General features: G+C 37.3%; 2 protein-coding genes across 2 annotated transcripts in view; one reads left to right on the forward strand and one right to left on the reverse strand.

Annotated features, from left to right (window-relative positions):
* Positions 1–1,128, reverse strand: part of LOC126827454 (neuroglian) — a 30,414-nt gene extending 29,286 nt beyond the window's left edge. Inside the window, exon 1 of the mRNA XM_050556774.2 lies at positions 936–1,128. Coding sequence (XP_050412731.2) covers positions 936–1,011 — 76 coding nt within the window. The 5' untranslated portion in view covers positions 1,012–1,128. The remainder of the gene's footprint in view (positions 1–935) is intronic.
* Positions 638–23,817, forward strand: LOC126827464 (neuroglian-like). Its single transcript, XM_056102253.1, has 12 exons — positions 638–765; positions 15,329–15,411; positions 16,040–16,145; positions 16,502–16,740; positions 17,815–17,943; positions 19,358–19,486; positions 21,186–21,288; positions 22,013–22,203; positions 22,518–22,652; positions 23,146–23,304; positions 23,618–23,633; positions 23,814–23,817. Exons 2-12 carry the CDS (start codon positions 15,351–15,353, stop codon positions 23,815–23,817), a joined length of 1,272 nt encoding a protein of 423 aa, XP_055958228.1. The 5' UTR covers positions 638–765; positions 15,329–15,350.
* The last annotated feature ends 862 nt before the right edge of the window (positions 23,818–24,679 follow it).

The raw sequence follows: 24,679 nt of genomic DNA on the forward strand, positions 1-24,679 counted from the left end.
TGCATTGAGCTAGAAAGTGATGAAATTGAAATTTTCGCTTACAGAATAACACGCGGATAACGATTTAAAGGGTCTTTGGCAGTATGATGAAACCGGTGTTACTCGGAAAAAACTTACTGGGATCGAAACCGCCTTTGACCTAAATAGCAAGCATTGGACAACTCGACCATCTAGTCCCACAAGATGTGGACGTCTTGCATCTTAATGCCCCTTGTGATACTTCAAATTTCCTCCGCTTGTCAGTGCACACCCGTAAAAAAAAATAATATCGAAAAAGTATTTCCTATTTGCGAAATTTATTTGCAGTTGACCTACTATTTTGATGAACAGGGTTATTAAGATTTGTCGAAAAATACTATTTTTGAACACTTTACTCAGTCATCAGTACTGTTTCCATATCTTTCATATAAACATATGACCACAATTCCTTCCATAGCCAATATTGGAGTTTGTCAGGGAAAGGGACTCCGGTATCCTGACTTGACTTAACTTGGGTTTAACCTCCACTTCCACCGAGATTGATATCACATACAATCCCTCAAATCACGCCCTGGGACTTCAAAGTTTTAACACGAACCGCTCTGCGAACAACTCGGTGATCGGATAAAATTATGGCCACAATTGCTTTCCGTAGTCAACCAAACTGCGTGCAAGGAATTTGCAGCCATATTGACACCAAATCTTGGTTCATTCATAATGTCGTTGCTGTCTGTGACGAATGAGACAGGAAGCGTAATATACAGCATTATATCCCTGCTTTAAAATGTAAGTATTCGTTAAATGAATGATTAGCAGTCATTGCCCATTGTCAAGACGGATTATTACGACGTTCATCTACATAACCTGTGTGTTAAGAGTTTATCGATCAACTCTATTAATCAAAACAGGTGTATTCATTTGAGTAAAATATCGTTATAGGTTTCTAATATACTTACTTGCTAATAAACCAGGTAGATAAATAACAAATAAAAACATCCACATTCTTTTAAATTTCAAGTTTAGAGTCTCCATAATATAACGCACGAATAGTCAATGCACAGGGTAACATACATACATATATACATACATACATACACATATATTTATAGTAACCGGACAGCGTAGACAAAATATATGTTGAAATAGTCTAGCCGTGAATAAGCGAATGGCGTTAAAATTTATGTGTATAAAGGGCCAGCCACGTGACTCGTTTACATTGTCGGTTAAAGTCTTTGGTTGTATTTATGTGCGGAAGCAAAGCAATGGGGCAGGGGTCTCTTACGGCCACCCCATAAAGGTGGTCGTATATAATTATGAACTTCTAGTTATATCACTATATTTGTATATACAAACGACCCAAATTATAATTATATCACTATATTTAAATGTACAAACGCCAATACTTATACTTATATTTGTCGATACAATCTACACTAACACCTATTAACAGAAATAGTTATGAGCTCGCCGGTTGCGATTTTCACCTGATTCACTGGTTGAAATGTAAAACACCCCTCCCCTCGTCTTCGCCCTCATGACGGCAAACACAACCCTAAAATATAAAGACAGACAAAGGTATGTTGAAGTGTTATGTTTTTCTACGCATTCTTTCATTGAAATCTTTCTATGCATCAAATAAAGAACTACCCCCCCCCTCCAAAAAAAGAAAAAAAAATATAATGTTAAAGACGCATTATGCAAAAGCTAAATCTATATTTATATAAACTATTATTTATTCTTTTATTATGGCGACACGGCACTAATCAACCCTCTAGATGGCCGAGACTTAAATGGATTTGAACACCCGCGAGAAATTTTAAAGATACAATTGATAAACTAGACGTAGTTAATAAACGATCTACGCTACATCTTTAATAAGAAATATCTTCGTCCAAAATAAAGTAATTTGAATGAAATATTCAATATTCATTTTGTACTATCTCTTTTTGAATTATATAGCAACACGAACACGGATCATCTCTTTATCTAAATAATACATAATGCATCTTTAATATCCCAACAGTTCAATAGCCAGAAGGCATGGTAGCCCTAAGGGCCGATATAATAGTCCAAAACCAACGGCTGGATCAAACCCCATATATTAAGGCCACTTTGTGAATTGTGTTTTATTATCTTTTTATAATAAATTCCTAATTTGTGCTACAATTGTAATTAAACACGGTCATAAACGGAATAGCCCTTATGTTACCCGTATAGCGATGGCAAAGCGAAAGAAAATCACAAAGCCTGTGTCCAACCAGGATGACAGCTTCTTCTGACAGCACCAAGGGCGTGGATTTGTCATAACTTGGGGGTGGGGGGTGGGGGGTGGGACGAACCCTGGAATCTGGAACATTTCATTACCAAACGAAATAAATAATTACGAACAGTTTACTGCACCAGTGTTATTTCGATGGAGGCTGTAACTATGTGTAATATGATGACAATATGGAAAAATTGACTACCTACATCAAAGCTGCATAAATATTAATTGTTCATGAAGTTAAGTGAATCGTCCAAAGACGTTCGTTCTACGATCAGGACTGTTCTCTTTGAATATCTTGACGACATGATGGGGGTTATTATGCACCGCACACGCCATCAAGTGGCTCAGTCCGTTTTGCGTCATGGAGTTGCGCAGCCGAGTTTTGATACGGCGCAGAGTTCTGAAGGATCTCTCGGCGTCCCCCGCCCTAAATCCGCGCCCATGGACAGCACTGTGAATATTCTGACTGCACTTTGAATATTCTATTGTATTCCAACTGCATTAGAGTTACATTCGACAGCTAATACACCGGAATGTGCAAGAATCATTCGGAGCAGGTTTGAAATGCATTCTAATAGTAAGTGCAAGGGGACTGCACCAAACACAATTACACAAAACAAATCTACTGATAGGACACACTACGCAGAAATCACAAACAAACGTACTGTGAGACCCCCCATATACAGTCATTTGAATATATGTTACAAGTCCCTGTGAAATTCCGATGCATAAGGAATGCTGGGATATGTCTTAGCAGACGGCAATCGAACAGACGAGTAAGGCGCGCGAAATGGCGATGTAAGGCTGGTGTGCCGGCGGTTAGCCCATGGCCATAGTTACATCATTGTATTAGATTGTCAATTATGATATAAGTATATTGTTCGGTAGATAATAGTACTGATTATGAACTGGTACGTACGCATGTCGAAGTCAAGCTTGGGTGCTGGCGGTTAGCCCTTCGACAAGTGGCAGTTAGTTAGTCCTTCATATTGTCCTGAGATGTAGGCCTATAAAGTCGTGTGAAAGAAGTGAATTCTACAATTATGATCTAATACTAATAGCAAGTGTTTTGTAAAGGTGACATTTTATTATTAACTAAATAAACTTTATCATATACTTTATGCAATAGACTTTGCTTCAAGAAATAATAACATGGATGGGTCACTGATAACTTAGACTGAGAGTGAGCCCCTTTTGACCACTCTTTTATTTTGGATTCAAAGAACTCTCTGTTTTTCGTTCTTGGCATGTCGAAGGCCCGGGGCGTGACACGTACATATCAGATTTAGTATTCAAACAGCATTCTTACAAAACTGTAAGAACTTTTATCAATTTGATATTCCCTCCTGGCGCGAATTTTAAGTGCTTGATCCCCGCTGATTCCGAATTACTGTGATGAGGCTTTAACATATCAATGATACTTTCTCATAAAGCTACATAGCAATTTAGGGGGTTTATGAAAAGAAATAACTAGCTTTCAACGGCATAGACCAACATTTGTCAATACAGCTTAGCATTTTTCTAACAGAAGATCTTTGTTGTCACTTTTTGATACTATTTAGTTTAACTTTGACAGTTTGTTTAGGCCGTCGTTACTTAGTCTATATCTATTCATCGAGGGACAATTAAATGAATTGCGCAATCTATACATTTTCATACACTGTATTGCCCATTCGCCCGTTCTTCGAGTGCAGGTTGTAAGATATTTTAAACGTTGATAAAGGGTGCACAGTTGAACTTAATACTATTTATTGTTAAGACACGTAGCTACATAATACTGATCGGTGATTGGTCATAAATGAGGTCAGTAGGGAAACAGGAGTGTATAGTTCACACCATGAACACACCCTTACAGTGTTTGATTCAACATTAAAATCTTATTACATGAGCTATGGAGGTTAAAAATAAAAATACATTTCACTGACATGTACAAATATTATCAACACAATTTAAAGTAATAATTCAACACAGTCCTTGATTATTTAAAAGTCACAGGTAACCCAGTTAACATTGATGGTTAGATTTTGGTTAGCGTCCAATAATGGTAAAATTCTTTGGTTAAATTTACGTTACTTTTACGTCATAATGGTTATGGTTACTTCTACGTCAGAAAATGACGTAAATGTAACGTAAACTTTATGACGGATTACTAACCAATTTTTTTCCCTTTGAATACTTTTTGATTAAATAACATTACAAGTGTGTGCACATTCTAACAATTGATATATAGTCGGAATTCAGACATAATAATTATATATGTATTATTGGTTATAATTCTAACGTTAATCTAACGTAAATTTTACATCAGGTTTCTAACCGTTAGTTTATGGTTAGTTTTCTGACGTAAATCTAACGTTAGTTTTCTGACGTAAATCTAACGTTAGTTTTCTAACGTTAATATAATGTTAGTTTTCTAACGTTAATGTAATGTTAGTTTTGTGTCATAATTTTAACCGTTAATTTAACGTTAGTTTTCTAACGTAAATCTAATGTTAATTTTATAACATAAATCTAACTTTAGTTTTCTAACATAAATCTAACGTTAGTTTTCTAACATAAACCTGATATTAGTTGTAAAACGTAAAACAAATGTCAGTTTAATGTCATGATACTAACAATTAAGGGCCTGACAAGACAGCTGTCTAGTCATTAAAATGGGACAAAAATGGGTAAGACCCTGGCTCGCTAGCCTGGAGGTCGGGTGTTCGATCCCTGCATTGGCCGAGAAAGTTCATCCAGATTTCCGTGTCAGTGATGCAGAACGGAGAGCCTGACAAGGACAGCTGTCTAGTTGTTCAGATGGGATAAAAAAAAACCCGAGGTCCCGTGTAAACATTGGCATGCATGTAAAAGATCCCTTGACAGTTGGAATTCGATATAAGAGTAGGCCGTAGTGCCACTGTGGGGGCAAAATTTCCCTCATAACACACTGTATGGTGTATGGCCATCTTCATTAGCCCAGTTCCGAGCAGAACAGTTGGACGTTAAACCCCATTTCATTTCATTACATTTTGTATCCATTTCTAAGTGCCCAAGAATAGAGATCTAGCTCCTTTAATAGTTGCGGTCTGTAGGTGACACACAAAGAGAAAACGAATGAATGAATGATCTACTCTCATTTCAAATTCCAAATGTCAAGGGTTCTTTTACGTGCACACCCACGTGATGGACTAGACACTGTTTTTTTTAGGTTCTCTGTCCTACACCACTACTAACAAAGGGAACTTTCTCGACCAACATGGGGATCACGTTGGCTAAGTGGGTAAGACGCTGACTCGATAGCCTGGAGGTCGGGTGTTCGATCCCTGTATTGGCTGAGAAAGTTCATCCAGATTTTCCTGCGTGTTTTCCCCTTGTCAGTGATACAGGACGGAGGGCCTGACAAGAACAGCTGTCTAGTCAGGGATGAAAAACTGAGGTCACGTGTACACACAGGAGTGCACATGAAAGATCCCTTGGTAGTTGGAACTTGATATAAGAGTAGGCCATAGCGCCGCTGCCTGGGCAAAATTTCCTTCATAGCATACTGTATGGCGTATGCTCGTCTTCATTAGCTCAGTTTAGGAGCAGAACAATAGGACGTTAAACCCGATTTCATTACATTTTTATCGACCAACACGGAAATTGAACCCCTCATTTGCTAGCCAGTGTGTTACTAATTACTAGAGAGAGAGAGAGAGAGAGAGAGAGAGAGAGAAATGGGGTTTAACGTCTACTCGACACAAACTAGGTCATTTCGGGACTAACATATGGTTTAATTTTTATTTACATAATTCGCTTGCGCGTAGGGGTCTTTAGCAGTGGGAGAAAACCGGAGGTTGGACAGGCGACCCTACTCCTTGTCACGTACAACCGGGGATTCGAAACCACGCCAGTCAACTCAATGACAGACTTTATGATACAGCGCCCGCACGCTAACCATTCAGCCATCCAACCCCCCCGTTACTAATTACTAAGTTTGTGAAATGTAGGTTTTTCCTCATGTAGGTCTGTCCTGATGAAATCGGTTTATTGTCCTACTGTTCTGCTCCGACTGGGCTAATGAAGACAGGTACATACCATACAATGTGCTATGAGGGAAATGTTGCCCCAGCAGCGGCACTATGGCCTACTGATATCGAATCCAACTGCCAAGGGATCTTTTCGTGCAAGCCAATGTATACATGGTACCTCGGTTTTTTGTCCCATCTGAGTGACTTGACTACTGTCCTTGTTCCTACACCTCTGACAAGGGAAAACCATGTCGGAAAATCCTGATGAACTTTCTCCACCAATGCAGGGATCGAACACGTGCCCTCCGGATTACCGAGCCAGCATCTTACGCACTTAGCCACCGTGGCTTTATCAAAATTAGTAATGAAGATGTGCTATGACAGAAATTTTGCCTGGACAGCAGCATTACCGCACTTACTAATGAAGATGTGCTAGGAAAGACATTTTGCCTGGAGAGCAGCATTTCCCCATATAGTCATTACCAATAGTTCTAAGTGCACGCCAACCTGTAAAAGAGGTCTTTACACACTTTTCCATCATTACCAATTACTAGTCTGCGGGTTCACTAGTCCGTGGGTGCACTAATCCGTGCATTCACTAGTCCACTAGTCTGACTCTATAAAATACTATAAATATGAATATTAAAGAAACCCAGTAGATATGATGACTGATATCACCCTTCGTAAGGCGATAACCCAACATCACGGCATTTTAACCCGAAATCACAACATTTTAACCATTATAGCATATGCCCTTCTTCATTAGCCCACTTGGAACAAAATAGTAGGATGTTCAAACCCCATTTAAAATTCATTTTCATACTTTTCTGCACCAATCGGACTATTGAAGATAGTCATACGCAATGCAGAGTGCCATGGCGGATATTTTCTATGGACTGTGGCAGGGCGGAGGATCTGGCAAGGGATAAGGTATAGTTGTTTGGGTCATACGAAAAATCAAGTCCTCATGTACATATTGGCATGCACGTAAAAGACACTCCGACAGTTGTAATTCAATATCAGAGTAGGCCATAGTGCCGCTATCCGTGCAAAGTTTCCGTCATAGTACGCTGTATATAGTGTATGCCTGTCTTCATTAGCTCACTCAGAGCAAAACAGTAGGATGTTTAATCTCATTTAATTTTATTTAATTTTCCTACTTTTCTGCACCAATGGGACTATAAAAGATAGGCTGGCAAGCGGACGAGTGCACCCGTTGACTATTGAGCATCATTTACTTGAAAACGTTGAGAGAACCCTCAACGAAACGTCGCTTTAATTAAAATAGTAATTGTGTTTTTTGTTGTATCATCGAGTCAAGTGAACGTTAAACCCCATTTCTCTCTCTCTCTCTCTCTCTCTCAATTTTGATACCCAAAAATTTGACAAAACAAATAATGATTGATTGTCGGAAACTGTTTCATAAAGCAGAGTTGTTCTCTACTAAAAGGTTATCACTGTCCACACCTAGGCCGACTATGCATGAAGTGTTTTTATATACTATTCAAAAAAAGTAGGGGATATTTGATTTTGGGGGCATAATACTAAAATATGCAAATGACTACGAAAAAAGTCACTATAGAACCTAACAGAAGAAACATTTCCAGTTCCGATTTTCAGCGCTCCGCTTCATTCTTGAGTTACGTGATAGAGACTTAGGCTTTTAACGGACAAACCCTGTTGATTTTCAGCAATGTAAGATTTCCTGTTACAGAGATTTTCTGTTACAGAGATTAAATACTAATATTATTTGTCGGGAAAACCTTGTGAACACGATAGAGATTAGATTTCTTGAAGGATGCCAGATCCTTATTAAATTTAGTCAACAACCAAGTTGTCCTTTCGGGTAATCTTTCTTTTTTAGGCATAGCTGCTGCTATCTTTCAAATCTGGTGTGAATGTTCTCGATGTATTGCGATTCCAATGCTCGCATACATATTTGTGCAACTGACCCCGAAAAGGTATAACGCCTTTGACTGCGAAACTCAGTGCAATTTCACTTCCGCTATATTCAAGAAAGCTGTAATTCAAAATCGCCGGGTCAAGTCCCTATCTTTATGTTTCTTTTAAATATAGTCTGAACACCATGCAAAAAATGACTTTTTCAATAAAACGTCGCCGACATATTAAAATGAAATTTAAGAAGCCAGTTCGCAATTCAAAGCCTACATTTAAAGCTAGTCTCTATCGTGTTGCCGTGCTTGTTATATCTGTCACATTATTGCTGAAAATCAACAGGGGCCATCCTTACCACGAAACACTGAATATCGACAATCCGTTAAAAACGCGTTAACAGGGTTTTCAAAGAATGGTGAGTAACTCCGGAACGGAAGATCGCCAAGTGCTGAATATCAAGAGTTCATGACCCAATGCTTCACACAGAAGTTAAAAAATGTAGCCTCTATGAAGGTAATAAGGCTTTCGGTGATGGGGGGGGGGGGTATATTAAGGAACAGAAGGTCATAGAATACTGAATATAGATAGGTTCGTCCTCTCATCGTCCCATATTTGAAAACAAAAATACGGACAAAGAGGGTAACTCTGGAACAGAAGCTTGCGGATCACTGAAAATCGAAAGGCCCCAGTGCTTCACATCATATTTGAAGAACAAAATCAGTTTAAAAATGTAGCCTCTATTGCGTTAACAAGGTTTTGGGGAAAGGGGGAGGGGTAACTCCAGAACGATGATGAGCGCTGAAAATCGATAGGAGTCGTCCTCTCATGACCCCAATGCTTCACACCAAATTTGAAACCAGTCCGTTAAAAACTGTAGGCTCCATTGTGCTATTAAGAGGGATAAACTCCGAAACGATAGGTCGTGGATCGCTGAGAATACGTTAGAAACTACGAGCATACATAAACATAATCGAGATCTCGAGAAAATTTACACAGGATGGCAAGATCCCGAGTATATTAACTCGAATTCTCGAGATCGTTAACACGGGATGGGAGATTCTCGGGGAAATTATTAAGGGATTTCGAAAACATTAAACAGATCTCTAGAAAGTATCACAGCATCATCGAACCCCGAGGTCTTCTACAAAATTTTGCATGGCCCCTTTACGCTTCCGTAGGACAAAAAAGAGGGTATTGTCTGTATTAAAATCTTGATTTGAAATATTAATTTTGAAGCTGTACACAGTGGCGGATCCGGGATTTTTTGCAGGAGGGGGTTTGCCGGGTTCATCTTAAGGAAATCTGACAATTGACCTTGTATGATACCATCATGGTCTCCAAAAAACGTAGGCATACATACATACCGAGCTTTTTAAAGAGAAATCAAACATCCCGTTTGACGTTAATTTTTATTAATGAATTAATAGGATCAAATTTCATTGATGCAAAGCATTGATTGTGATATCACATATGTCTATATCATTATCTCGCACTTTGAATGCCCACCCCATCCCACCATCTGATAATAAAGGACAAAGAACACGACTGTGACTCTTTTGTTTATGTACCTGTTAATCATGGGCGCAAATAAAAACTGCAAGTGCTGTATAATTTATACCACAGTTTGGGTTTTTAAATGAGATACAGCCCGACAAGTGTATACTGATATCTATACCAAAAATTAGTAATAGGGAAACATTTCAAAAACAGTGAAAACGGTCACAGTTATTTGGGCAACCATTGCACTTTCATTTATTCCACCGTTCATTTTTATACGCCCACATCCGATCTGTATGAAATTTATATCAGTCATTTCAATTAGTGAAACGAAGAATCCTCAATTTCAGCAATTTTCAATAATTACTGCCAGAGTTCTGACCTTTGTTTCGCTTTGTTGAACCTTGTGAAAGTTCGAATGACGAAAGTTATCATCCCATATGTATGAAATTTATATGCAGTATTTAAATTAGTGAAACGAAGAAGCCCATTAAATTTCCGTCAATTACTTCTATAGTTACGATCCTTGTTTTACTTTGTTGAACCTTGTGAACGTTTGAATGACAAAAGTTATCATCCGGTCTGTATAAAATTTATATGCATTATCTAAATTAGTAAAACAAAAAAGCCTGTCGAATTACAACAATTTCTGTAAATTACTTCCAGGGTTAAGGCCCTTGTTTCAGTTTGTAGAACCTTGTGAACCCTCAAACGACGGAAATTGTAAATGCCTCCGATTACCTACAAAAGAATAAATATGCGACGATTTAGCTGCTGTAGGCGATTGTTTCGTTGCCTGGCAACCTATCATTTTAACATTCATGACTATTATTTCAACCAGTATTTGGCTAAATCGGTGCCTGGTGATGTTGTTACAGAAATAGAGAAATTATGACACCTTTTAAATACCGCACGACAACTATGTGGACAAATTCAAACGGAATTGTTTCAATAAAAGTTAGTTTATGAAATTCTTTGAGATACAGGTATGAATTGATTGATTAAAAAACTTAAATTGTCTCCCAAGTCCTTGCTTTAAAATCTAACTCTTTATTTTTGTGTACAGGTTTCAAATTCAGAAAGACGCCTACTTCAGTATGGACCCACAGCTATTCAGAGACAAGGTTTTGAAAAACGTTTGGTCAGATTACAACAGCTCATCGGCAAATAACACTATTGCAAATACAACATTAAGTTTAATATTGGAAGCGACAACAGCGGTTTGGATGCCTTATGGTATCAGAAGCTTCCGCTAATCTGTTCTTCTTTGTATTAAATTGTGTTTGTTATCCAATCCTTTTTTTACTTGGAACGATTGGGAACATTATCAGTATAATCGTTATGATGGTCCAAGGTCTACATGACTCCACCAATGTCATTCTGGTATCATTGGCTGTTTCAGATACGCTACATCTTTCAATGGGTATGGTAGAGAAAGCTTCGTGTATCATTTCCAGGGTCGATCTTGTCCGTGGAAAGAATTACGGTGTCTTGATGTACCCGCAAGTATTTATGCTCCGCATGATGTTCGTACGAACCACGTCTTTTTTGACCATGCTGATAGGTATTGAACGCACCATTGCCGTCACTGTGCCGCTTAAAGCACGGTTTCTACTTTCTGTCAAACGAATACGAATTGTGGTAGTGTTCATGTTTCTAATACCAATCTTAGCAACCATCCCAATGTTCCTTATCTTTGAAGTTGTCTATGTTCAAGACCCAATACAGAACACGTCCATGGCGATTATGATTTCTATTTGCACTATTTCAGTAACGTTGTTCTGAGATATGTACCCGTTCTTATGATTGGCGTGTGTTCTCTGACGGTTGTCAGGAATGTTTTCTCCTGTGAGCGAATTCTTCGACAGAAAAAGATTACGAAAATGGCCTTTACAATTATCTCAGTTTACATGGTATCCATGATATCAGTTATTATACATCAGATTTGGTACGCGTTTGATGACAATTTCAGACTATTCAAGCCACTCAAAAATACATTTCTGGTTGTTTCCGAATTTGCGAGTTTTTTTGATGCTTTGAATGCATCGACAAACTTTATTTTGTATGTCTTGATGGGTGAGAAGTTTGTCGCCACACTGAAACGGTTATTTTGCTGCGATGGAATACGTAAGGTGTCGCCTCCGGAAAGACCCAAAATTTATGTGGTTAAGGAGAACGCTTCAAAACTGACATGTAGTACCAGTGTTAATTCGTCAGATGCACATGTTAAACCATCCGGTTTAGAGCAGGTTACTCAAGAGGGACGAGCACAGTGAGCACTGAACCATGGGGAAGCGGACGTTAAATAAAGCTATTTCACACACACCACCTTGTAAATATGTAGCTATAAGTATATGTAATTGTCAGTGATATTACTTTCGGCAGAAGCCGACGTTAAATAAATTCTTACCCTTACCCTAACACACAATCCTCGACAACAATCTGTAGGTGGTCGCAATATTTAGACCTGACCGTTCATCCATGGGGCTCCTGGCTCACCAAACTTATCCGGCCCTGCCCTATACGGTATAGTTTTCATCATTATGAATCAGCGGTTTTCCAAATCATGTTAGTTCAAACCAAACAGCAATTTATATTTAAAAGTTGAAGGCTCGATAGTGAACGATAACCAGGCAGTAGTGGATCTAGAAGCTGTGAATAGGGAGGGCGGTTCCAGTGCTAGGGCGCAATCTACAATCCCAACCCAGAATAAATGTAACAAAATACGTAATAACGCTGAGTAGTGAGCATCTTCGTAGAATATAGATCGTATTGCCTATATAGCTGTTCGCAGATGGCTACTGATTTTGTTGTTATATATTTGTGAACCTTGGGGCGCTTAGTTGGTCTCGTGGGAACGGCTCCCACTTAAATCTGCGCCTGTAACCAGGCCTTGTACAGGGATCTTACCTGATGCTGCAGTGTGTAAACGTTTTCCTAAAAGTTGACATGTATTGTTATTTCTTAAATTCTAATAAAGACCAAAAAATTTACGCCAAAGAGTATCTTCTTTTACTGTAGTTCTACTTGGTGTTGGCGATTAAAAATAAATGTAATAGAATTTGTTGTTTCCTTACTTTAATACGCATTCCGATACCGTGGACTCTGCAAACTTGAGTAACTTCGAGTTACGGAGACGGTGGATGGATATAATTTTATATAGTTTTTTTTTTTGCTTTACACTTTGAGTATGTGTTATACAAATAATACAATTATACTGGAACAAATGAGTATAAGTACAAGTATAACAGGTACAAATAATAAAATTATATTGGGATAAAAGAGAATAAATACAAGTATAACAGCGTCATCAGAATCAATGTACAGGATTACTCATAATATTCAGTCCAATTTCACCAGTATTCGGTTGAAGTCTTCCCTTCTCTCGATGCTTCTACTGCCTTGGCGTAGTAGTTTGTAGACAGTCCTTTACATGTATGTATGTTTAGAGTCTACTGTCTTACTAGGGCAAAGGGTTGGCGACTTCAAATTCAAAGACCACCCCGAGCGTCACTTACTCTAGGTACTCCGCTGCTCTGATCTCTACTGATTATAAACTAGGTTTAACCCCCACTTACCATAAGTCATGCGCAATTAAATCGAACGACCGGACTTTCGGGAACAAAACCAATACTTTTAGGATAATATTTTAGTTTTAATTTTTTGTTTAAAAGCTTGGGAAAGTGTTCACTTATCAGAGCAGAAACAAGAAGAATTACTGTCATCAACATTTCATGAACGAATTCGAATTTCGGGGCTTATCTGGAACCGGAATTATATATATCAAGGAGTGTCATTTCATTATGAACTAGCAAGATACCTGGCTTTGCCCGTGGACCAAATTCGCCAGGAGCCCAATTCGCCTGGGGCCAAAATCGCTCGGGACCCAAATTCGATGGCGTAAAACATTCACGGGGTCATGCTGGTTAATTTGATACCACATAATGTGGGGATGGAGTGCGGCGACGAAGCGTGATTCGCCCGAGGCCAAAAGTCGATTGGCTGTCTATATATATTGGAATGCACGTAAAAGATCCCTTGGCAGTTGGAATTCGATATAAGAGTGGGCGATAGTGCCGCTGCCCGGGCAAAATTTACCTCATAGCACACTGTATGGCGTATGCCCGTCTTCATTAGCCCAGCATAGGAGCAGAACAGTAGGACGTTAAACCCCATTTCATTTCATTTCATTTCCAAAAGTCGATTGGGGGGGGGGGGGGGTCACGTGGCTAAGTGGGTAAGACGCTGGCTCGCTAGCCTGGAAGTCGGGTGTTCAATCCCTGCATTGTCCAAGAAAGTTCATTCAGATTTTCCGGCGTGGTTCCCCCTTGTCAGTGATGCAGGACGGAGGGCCTGACAAGGACAGCAGTCTAGTCGTTCGAATGGGACGAAATACCGAGGTCCCGCGTACACATTGGCGTGTGCACGTAAAAGATCCCTTGAGAGTTGGATTTCGATATAAACGTAGAACGCAGTGCCGCTGTCCGGGCAAAATATCCCTCATAGCACACTATAATTTGAGGGAGGGTACTCCAATTTAATTTGGGACGTATTCAATCAATGAACAACAACAAACGAATGAAATAGCGTTTAATTAAAAAAATATTTTACTCCATCAACTGCGCTAATGAAGATGGAAAATTTTGCCCGGACAATTGAATTCTAACTGTCAAGGGGTATTTTATGGAAAGTCGCTTTTTCGTCCCATCCGAACGACTTTTTCTATTGGATTTTTTTCATAAGGGTATTGGGTGATTATTATATGTGTTGAAATGGTGGATTTTGGTAGATTTGGTGAATCCATGACCACTCGGACCACAGACCACTCGGACCAAGAAGCAAGACCACTCAGGCTAATTAATAGACCACTCGGACCAAACAAATAGACTACTCGGACCAAACAAATCATGCTACCGTATTAGATGTTATAATTGGGCAATTCGGCACGTGTCGTGATTATAAGAGCTTATTCTTTTGTACAATATTATTTATGAAATAAAGCTCAGCCCAATATTTCGTTTCGGTTCGCAGGAATTGAACTATTCGGGTATGCCCGATTGGTGACTCAAAATATTTTGAACCAAAACCTTGAGATTTGTCCTGTTTCAAATAATCTGCACAATATATATTAACGTTGATAATAGTAATTTAAAAAAACGGGAATGTTTAAGTAGAATTTAATTTTTGAATGATTTTTGCGTTGTGTTATTCGTTGCTGTTTATAGTATAAGTCACCAAGCATTATTCTCTGATGAATCATGAGGTCATCTAGAATGATTACAAGTTTTGTAATTTGGTTGGGACGTGAATGAATTTGATATATGGTTACATGTATACCATTTGGACAATCATTATTTTTGAGATTCAGCATTTATATCAACTTCCAGTATTTATATCAACTTTCAGTCCAACACAGAGTGGGGCGCATTTTTTTTTAGTTTTTAGATTATTTGAATTGATATTACAAGTAGGTGAGAAGTCGAAGGTTTGTTTTAATTTTTAATTGACATTGTTTGCATCATGTTCATATTTCTGTATAAGACAAGAACCAATGTGATAATTCTTTTAATACTTGGATGTTCACTCCACGTGCAATAAATGGCTAATGGGAATATGCATTTAAGTGCACAGATCTAAATGGCACTAGTACATGTATGTTAATCAATTACAAATGTCTAACCTATTATATTATTTTTAGAAAATTAAGAACAGTTTTGACCATGGCATTTAGAACAATATGGGCCTTTTTGTGGGCAATTTGTATAAATGAAATAGCCGCAAGTAAGTAAAAATGAATTCATTATCAATATAAAGTTGAATGTAATGCATGTATGTACTATGACTATTGCTTTCCTTGGTGATTCAGTAATTAAAACGCTGTCACGGTTTCCCCATGTCAATGGTGCTGTACAGGTGTGGGTTGTTTCACCCCTAACGTTACAGTGTCTACTTTTTAAGATTGGAATAAAAGAGCAAGGTCCTGTGTACACATTGGTGTGCATGTACAAAACCCTTGACAATTGGAATTCGACATAAAAGTGGAATCTAGCACAGCTTTCTATGCATAAATCAACTCATACCACACTGTATGGCGTATGTCCATCTTCATTAGGCCATGCAGTCAGTGCAGAAAATAGGACGTTAAACTCCCATCTCTTTTCTTTGCTTTCTAAGTGCCTTGCGTACATTTTATGTAGTTTATGTAACCCTTTATGAATATATTAATCTATATTTTTAGTGTGGGCTTATGTACATGTAATACATAGGCCTACATGTATTGTCAAAACTTTTCATATTGCTTTCAGTTTAAAATACATTCCCTTGCATTGCATGGCAAACGTAAATCCTGATTTATTTTGATTCTCAGATGGTACTTCTACATGTATAAAAATTTCCAATTATATTTCAGTAACACGTCCCCCTGGTGTGTTTATACAGCCAAACTATGAGGTTTATTATAAAGTTGGTGAAAGAGTAGAGATGCCATGTGTAGCTGATGGAGAGCCTCAACCAAAGTATGTTGAAAATTCTTCATAGCTGATTCATTTACTTAATTTGATATGTGTTGTTTATTACTTACAATGTTGATGTAGTTTGTGTCTTGTTCGCTGGTTTGTCTTATCATTTTGTTTGCGTGTAGTATGATCCCCTGCACTTACTATGAATTGAACTTATACTTGTATGTAGCTCAACTAGCAAACACTTACAGTAGAATTAGTTGACATTGATTTTAGATGTTACTATATTCAGAACCATATCTAAATTCTGTTTGTCATTAAATTATCTAGCTGCTGGTGGGCTATTGGTTTGTTGCCTGGCAAGCTATATTTTTAAATTAGATTGTAAATAATGACTGTTGGTATTTTAACAGGTATACATGGATAAGAAATGATGAAGAATTTAACCCAAGTGGTAATGATGATCGTATGGTGCAGTTACCCAATGTAGGTACAATAGTAATCAACAGACCAGAAGATAAAGATGAAGCCTTATATCAATGTTTCGCTGATAATGGCTATGGTAAATCGTCAACAATTAGGTTTAGTTTAAGGATGGCCAAATTGGATGAATTTGCTACTGCTGAACCTATTATACATTCACCAAACCTTGGTAAGTTTGTTTTAATCCCCTGCATCTTTGCAGACTGAGACAGATATTACATATTCTGAAGATCATGTAAGTATTAGTTACGGTAATACAAAAAGGAACAGTAAGTAAATGAAATTGGGATTCATGTCCTAACTTTGCAGACTGAGACAGATATTACATATTCTGAAGATCATGTAATTATTAGTTACGGTAATACAAAAAGGAACAGTAAGTAAATGAAATTGGGATTCATGTCCTAACTTTCTGCACCAACCTGGCAAATGAAAACGGTCATATTAATTCATATTAATTCTGAGCTTCCATTTACAATCTGATTTAAAGCCATCACGGTCCACATTCTTTAAGATAACTCTGATTCTTTGTTTTACATTAATTATCTCCTTTTGACAGTCCTATATACGTCATGCATTGGGCTACAAGGAACATCTTGGCAAGACAGCCTACTTATATTTCTAACTCCATCTGTCAATTGCTCTTTTACAGGCATACGACTATATATCATCCCAATTGAATGACTTGACTTGGTCAACTTAGGGATCGAACACAAGAACTTGTTCTGGTTATAAGTCGTTTCAAGCATGGGTGTGGATTGGGGGGGGGGGGGCAAGGGATGGAGAATTGGAAGAGGGGGGGGGGGCGAATAGGCCTCTGTCCCCCCACCATGATTTTGATCGCAAGGACAGATTTTCAGGTTTATATCCACATGAATGACCCGGCTATCTCACCACTGCCTTGGGTCTTGCCACAGTTACTGATCTTCACCATATCTTCCTCCTTAATTGACCGATCGCAGCTATCAATTTTTCCATATCGTCATCATATTACCCCTAGATACAGCTTTCATCGAAATAACACTGGTAAAGTAAACTGTTCGTCATTATTATTTTGGTTTGGTAATGAAATGTTCCAGATTCCAGGGTTCGTCTGTCCCCCACAAAAATTATGACAAATCCACTTCCTTGGTTTCTAGCATTTCAAGTTAAATCAATATTCTCAGGGTGTTTATCTGTAGGGAATTGGAGTGGTATGTTAAAATATACGACTCATTTGTTTAAATTTAATTTTATAATTTAGGTGATCCTTTGACGCTGGATTGTGTTTTGCCTGACAGTGTTCCAAGGCCCGAATTTTACTGGGCAATAAACATTAAAGGCAATAATTTAGCCATCAATTATGATGCTCGTATTACCCTTGATCATGAAGGTAAGCTTAAAATAATTGGGTGATATTATATTGTATAAAATGAATATCAAATTGTACATGTAGGCCTATCTACTCTATCCTTTGTAATATTCCCGTATTTAATGTGGACTAAGTGGACTTCTATTGTTGTTAACTGTGTCCACCTTGTGTTATGAATGCCATACCCATGACATTTCTTATCAGATTGCTTCAAACATACAGGGACTGTTTAGTTTAAGCACATTTTATTACTTTGAAGTAATAAAGTTACTAAAACTTAATTACTTTAAAGTATTAAAGTTACTAAAACTTACAAAGGAGTCCTCTCCAATTACAATATAATTGTTGTAGGTGGTCAATGAATCAAAGTTGATAATTGTAGTACATGTCAGATACTAATAAACAAACAAACATATTTAAAATATGGACTAGTGAGGATACCTCCGGATTGCATACATAACAGCAGCGAAATATACGAAAGTGTAAAACTCTTCTGCGGCGGCAGTAGTATGTGTTTCCATTCCAGAAACTACATCATGATTTAAATTGCTTTGTGTTTTTGATGTATTTCTGTACTTGCTTAACTAAATACATGAGCAGTGTCATCAGCTTATACAAAGGACCATTTTGGAAGTAATGTATTGTATCTTCCGTTTTATGGCCACAGTCAAATTTTTGATCATTTACAAGGTTAGATTTAAAAAGATGTGATTTTAATGGGCTACAGTCGTGGTGAATTCCTGTCTGTAAGATATTAAGTTTCCTGTCAAGTGGAGATTTCGATTGATCAAATTTACTTATTTTCTATCAGAATGCTGCTCTATTAAAGGAATCTAACGAATTCCATGCACAAAAATTGTGTTTGGAAAAAAATGATTTTTCAGGGACTGTTCATTTAGAGGTATGAATAAGGGATCGTATTGAAATTCAGAGTTATCTCCCATTACATTCCGACTTTTGATAGCGTGTGATGTAGAACAAAATTCTTAATGTACCGGTCGGTAGGATAGAAGAATCGAATTGATGTTATAGATTTTTCATAAAGTTTTGAAAGTGTTTACCAATATCTTTCTGTTTACAAAACTATGTGAGATTGCTCATTGCGGCATTAAGAATCTTACTAAGTTTGGAATCATGTAAATTTTGAATTGTTTCATAGAATTATCTTACATTTACATTTGGACTGTTAAAACCTGTGAATGCAATATAGAAAAAAGTTTGCTACTTGTCTATGAACTTGTTTTGTTGTAAACAGTAGAGTTATCCTTCATTACCTGTTCTTTTATCTATCAAGTATATCTCAGAGGTTTCCAGAAGAGTCCTATTGATATTCAAAAATATTGTGGAGTTATCTCCCTTTCAACATTAAAAATGACTAATTTTGCCTCTGTATACTTTACAAATTTTTGATCTGTGTTGATTTTCTTTTCTTAAGCTCGTCTACGAATAACCAATGTAAAAGCTGAAGACAGACAAGAGGGTCGTGCTTATGCATGTATTGCTTTAAATCAAGATGTACGAAAAGTTGTGTCTGGGGTTCCAAATTTTATCCAACCCAGAGGAAGTAAGTATTTAAGTTAAACAATCTTACATCTATAATAAAACCATTAATCTACCAACTAATAAAACCAATTAATCAACAGTAGGGTGGAGCGCAAAAATGTCCTCTAGAAGGAAGCGTAAACCTCCCTACATTTATAATAAAACCACTAATCTACCATTAACATAATTCATGAGTAATTTATTATTCTCATTATTACCATTAATATCTATTTATTATTCTTATTATTTATCTGCAATTCAGTTAACACTCTATTTTCTTTTACTCTCACTTATTATTTTTATTATTAGTTTATAATGATTCCCCGCCCCCCCCCCCCCACAAAGCCTTACTAGACGAAATAACCAAAAAATCACAGTAAGATCAGATACTCTCTTTTCTCTAGCTTTCTTTTTCAGGTGCTGGGTTCTTCCTTCAGAGAACCAACAATAAAAGGAATGAATAACATAAATAAAGATGTAAAAATGCTACCATACCGGACAACATACCCAAATGGAAGGAAGAATGGACCAGGACTCAAACTCACCAACAAAGCCCCAAGGTAGAGTTGCACCGCCCTGCCATTCTACCGGACAGAACGACCAGACCAACCCAAACGACCCAAAATATATATATATGTACATAATATGTCTATGTCTGTGAAAATGTCCGTCTTTGTCCATGTCTGTTCCGTCAAATCGCATGTTTGTAAATGTCTACTGGCACCTGTTTCGTCCTTTGCACATGTTATCCTACTGTTGTTTATTGTCCTATGTACATATATATGAAAACCTAATCATCCTATTATTTCTCACTAATCACATTGTAAATTAATGCACCTTGTACACATAACACGTCATTGTCTGCGATATCACCTCGGTGGAAGCGGACGTAAAATACAACTAACCCATCATCATTTTCAAATTTGCAGTGAATATTTTGATTCCGATATTATTTTTTTTAAGATACATTCCTACGAAAGGTATTTATACAGTAGTTACTTCCAATAAAGTTATGTCGAATTTGGTAAACCGGTATATAGAAAATAAAGGTGTGCACAGGACAAAAATCTAAGGGGATCTCAGACTGTGAGAATATTGAGAGACTTGAGCGTACTGCAAACTTTGCAATTAATCGTTGCAAAGAGAAGTTGGCAGAGGATACCGGTAATCCAAAAATTTATCAAGAATCTATATATTCAGCGAGTAAAAACAAATGGTACAAGCTAAAAATGGATTTTACACCAATCAAGTCACGTTACAATCAAGGCTGCTTAGATTAGATTTTTACAGCTTTGGATAATTTTCTTCTGATTGCAATGTTTTTAGAGAGCTTTAAAGCAAACTTTGAATTAGTTTGAATATGTTTTGGTCCAAACATATCAAATCACAGAATTTATATGTGGGAAGGCCTCTTAAATTTGTGAAATTCTGCTGAGTTCCTTTATTGTGTGTTTAAACCTTTACTCGGTGGACAAACATTTTATTTGAAAAAGTCTTTGCAAAAAAAAAGTCAACGAATGCCATGTGATCTTGAAAAAAAAAAGCGCTGTTATTTGTTTGAAAATACCAAAGGATACCAGTATTTGGTTTAGTTATTTTACAAAAAATATGGAGACAAACAAGAAAAGGATTTTTATTAGGCTGCTGGTTTGCTACAGAACACATGGCAGATACTGTATTTTTTTTTAAATTAAAAAACGTTTATAAATTATATATTTTAGCTGTGGAGACTTTACATAACGTAACCTATATGTGGGCGTCACCTAGTGATCATTATGGTCTTCGTGGTGATGAGTTTAAACTAAAGTGTATTTTCTCTGGAAAGTAAGTGATTTTAAAGGAATAGAAAAAAATGATAACATTTCATAAGACAATACAGTCATTTTGAGAATAGCATACAGTTAATTTTATTTACTGTTGTCAGATGTTAAATGATAGTGAAGATAATTTTGCCAGTAGCCTACTACCTTATTTCTGCAGATTCTTACTTCGAAAAATGAGGGAGGGTTGAGTGGCCGAATGGTTAACGCGTGCACGTTGCCTCATAAGGTCTGTCATTGAGTCAAGTGGCGTGGTTTCGATTCCGCTTGTATGTGACAAAGAGTAAGGTCGCCTGTCTAACCTCGTAGGTTTTTCTCTGTGTCCTTCGGTATCCTCCCGCTGCTAAAGACCCGTATTTGCAAGTAAAATAATGAAATAAAATTGAACCATATGTTAGTCCCGAAATTTGTGTTGAGTGGACGTTAAAACATTTCTCTTCCTCTCTTCAAGAAATGTATATGTGCATGCAATATGTGCTATTTGTTTTTATGTTTATAATGATGGACAAGGTATGAGCCAAATGAATCTTGTACTATCTTGACCAGTCACTGTAGATGAAATGATTGATTACGTCATGATTCTGCTCAGGTTACATCTGTTATAAAGACTAACTGAACTGTGACAGAACTGTGACACTTGATGGCATCCCCATCAATTCTGAATATTCCATACCGACAGTCGAGCACCCCCTTCATGTCTATAGTTTTGATTTTTAAATTTATTTTAGCCCTACCCCTGATGTACATTGGACAAGAACCAAAGGTGGGGCTATGCCAGAAGGAATTAAGATAACTAGTTTTGGTCAAGAATTGGTTTTTCCTAGGCTGTTGGATAGCGATGCTGGAGAATATGAATGTTGGGCTACCAATACACAAAGTGCTCAACGGGCACAGAGTTCATTTTCTATACGTGTTGAATGTAAGACATATATTCTTATCTTAAAGAGGTGTTAGTGCTGTTAAAATCTTTTACTGGAAATTGTGTAGCTGACTGATCTCGCTGTAGATCATATGCATGTAGTCTGTTATTTATGCAACCCTGACTGTGTGTAAAGAGTATGGTTTCCTGGTTAACCTCATGGGTTTTACCCGAGTGCTGTAGTTACTTTTCACATCTAATGACCCATGTGAACAAAGGGAATTATTGAAATATAAATGTTTACAATGTGCTTGTCCCCAAAATAACTGGGGTGTCACTAAATAATAATAACAAATATGGGTTTTATTTCTCAGCAAGACCATACTGGACAGATAATGGTCCAGACGATGTAGAAGTTGGCATTGGTGGTTCTGCAACTTTTGTATGTAAGGCTCAGAGTAATCCAGAGTCACGAATAAGATGGTTTGTTAATGGTGTTCGGTTTGCAAGTAAGTAAAATCGTTATACATATTTGTGGAACTGGACTGGCCTGGGCAACTTTATTGAATGCCACTTCCAAAGTTTTAATGTTATGTTTACAGATGTATTGTGCAAAAACTAAATCTGCTGATTGCATGTCTTACTTCTGACTTCAAATGTTATGTAAATTAATATTTAGATATTTACAGGGATGGCTGGGGTGGTGGCTGAATGATTAACACTTGCACGTTGGATCAGAAGGTCTTGTCATTGAGTCAAGTGCCGTGGTTTCTATTCCCACTTGTACGTAACAAGGAGTAGGGTCACCTGTCCAAAATTGTCGGTTTTCTCCGATTTCCTCCCATTGTCCCACTGCTAAAGACCCCTACATGCAAGCGATTTATTGAAATAAAATTGAACCAAAGTGACCTAATTTTTGTGTCGAGTGGATATTAAACCCCATTTTTCTCTCTGTTTAGATCTCTGTTTAGATATTTAAATGAGTTTCTTATATTTTTGCAGAGGTAACAGACCCCCGAGTAGCGAATGGTAGATTTAAAGTTTTGGCACCTGATACTGTGCAGATGGTTAACGTGACGCGTGATGATGCTATGGTTATCCAGTGTAACGTGACAAGTAAGCACGGATATATCTGGGGTGATTCCTACCTAAATGTGCTGTGTAAGTATTTTTGTTTACCTTGTGTTGTTTAACATAGTCTCCATCACTAAGTTGTCAATTTATACATCGTAATGACTTTTGGTAATCTGGGTTGGACTCGCCAAAGTAACCAATTTGCAATGACTGAAGTTGGTATCCGCGGCGGACGGTCATTGTAATTTGAATATTTTGATCGTATTATCCAGAAAGGGATCCCATGTGGACACAATGCTATATACAGATGGATTATGGGATGTGATCTAATGAACTAATAAAACCTATAAGAGTTATATAGTTTAATTTTAAGGGTGGAATAGTTTTTATTTATTTCTAGCTGAGTCACCAGCTATGTGGATGAATTACAGAACACAATTTTTATGGGAAACAATCACTGGTTTTATTCTAAAAGCACGACGTTTCGACAAGTATCCTCTTATCGTTATCAAGCACAATGACATTTAGTAATAATAAAACCTATAAGAGTTATATAGTTTAATTTTAAAGGTGGAATAGTTTTTATTTATTTCTAGCTGAGTCACCAACTATAATTCGACCACCTGAAGTGGTTACAGCAGAAGGTTTATCTGTGAATATGTCTTGTCTTACTACTGGTAAACCTGATCCACAGATTACTTGGTTTATAGAAGGTCAACAGATAACAGGAGGTCGTTATATAACTCAGCTAAACGGAGATTTATTAATTCAGGTAAGAATAGTTACAGTTCTTTGTAACCCCTCAACTCCTTCCCAGTCACTTGACAAAAATTTATTCAGTTAGGAAGATTTAGTCAGAAATTGATTGAGTGTTACAAATCTATTATTCCTACAGTGGCATTTAGTTTATGACATGTGCATGAAAGGCAGTTTAAAGTCCTACTCTTCTGCACCTAATTCATAATTTGAACCATTTGTCTATACCTTCTTTAAAAAAATTATGCATCTTGTAATAATTCTTCTATTTTTACTTTACAGAATGTTGTGTTATCGGATGCGGGTAATTACTTGTGTTTAGCTGAGAATCGCTACGGAAAAAACAATGCAACTGGAAGATTAACCGTTCGGCGAAAAACATTGATTGAGCAAGAACCCTTGGATCTCGAGGTTACTGCTGGAAATGATGCAAAGTTTACATGTTCTGGCACAACTGACCCTGAAGAAGTTCATAATTTGGAGATTCTTTGGGAAAAAGACAACAAACCTATCACCCCAAATGACCAAAGAATGACAACCAATAATCAAGATAATTCCTTGACCATAAGTGGAACCATTACAAGAGATTCTGGAACATATACTTGCATAGCAACCAATGGTCTTGACAATGCAAGAAAGGCAGCCATGTTGACTGTCAAAGGTAGGTTGTTGTTATATGTCTATAGTTCTCTCAACCTTTATGTTA

Source organism: Patella vulgata, chromosome 7 (assembly GCF_932274485.2).
Source record: "Patella vulgata chromosome 7, xgPatVulg1.2, whole genome shotgun sequence".
NCBI lineage: Eukaryota > Metazoa > Mollusca > Gastropoda > Patellidae > Patella > Patella vulgata.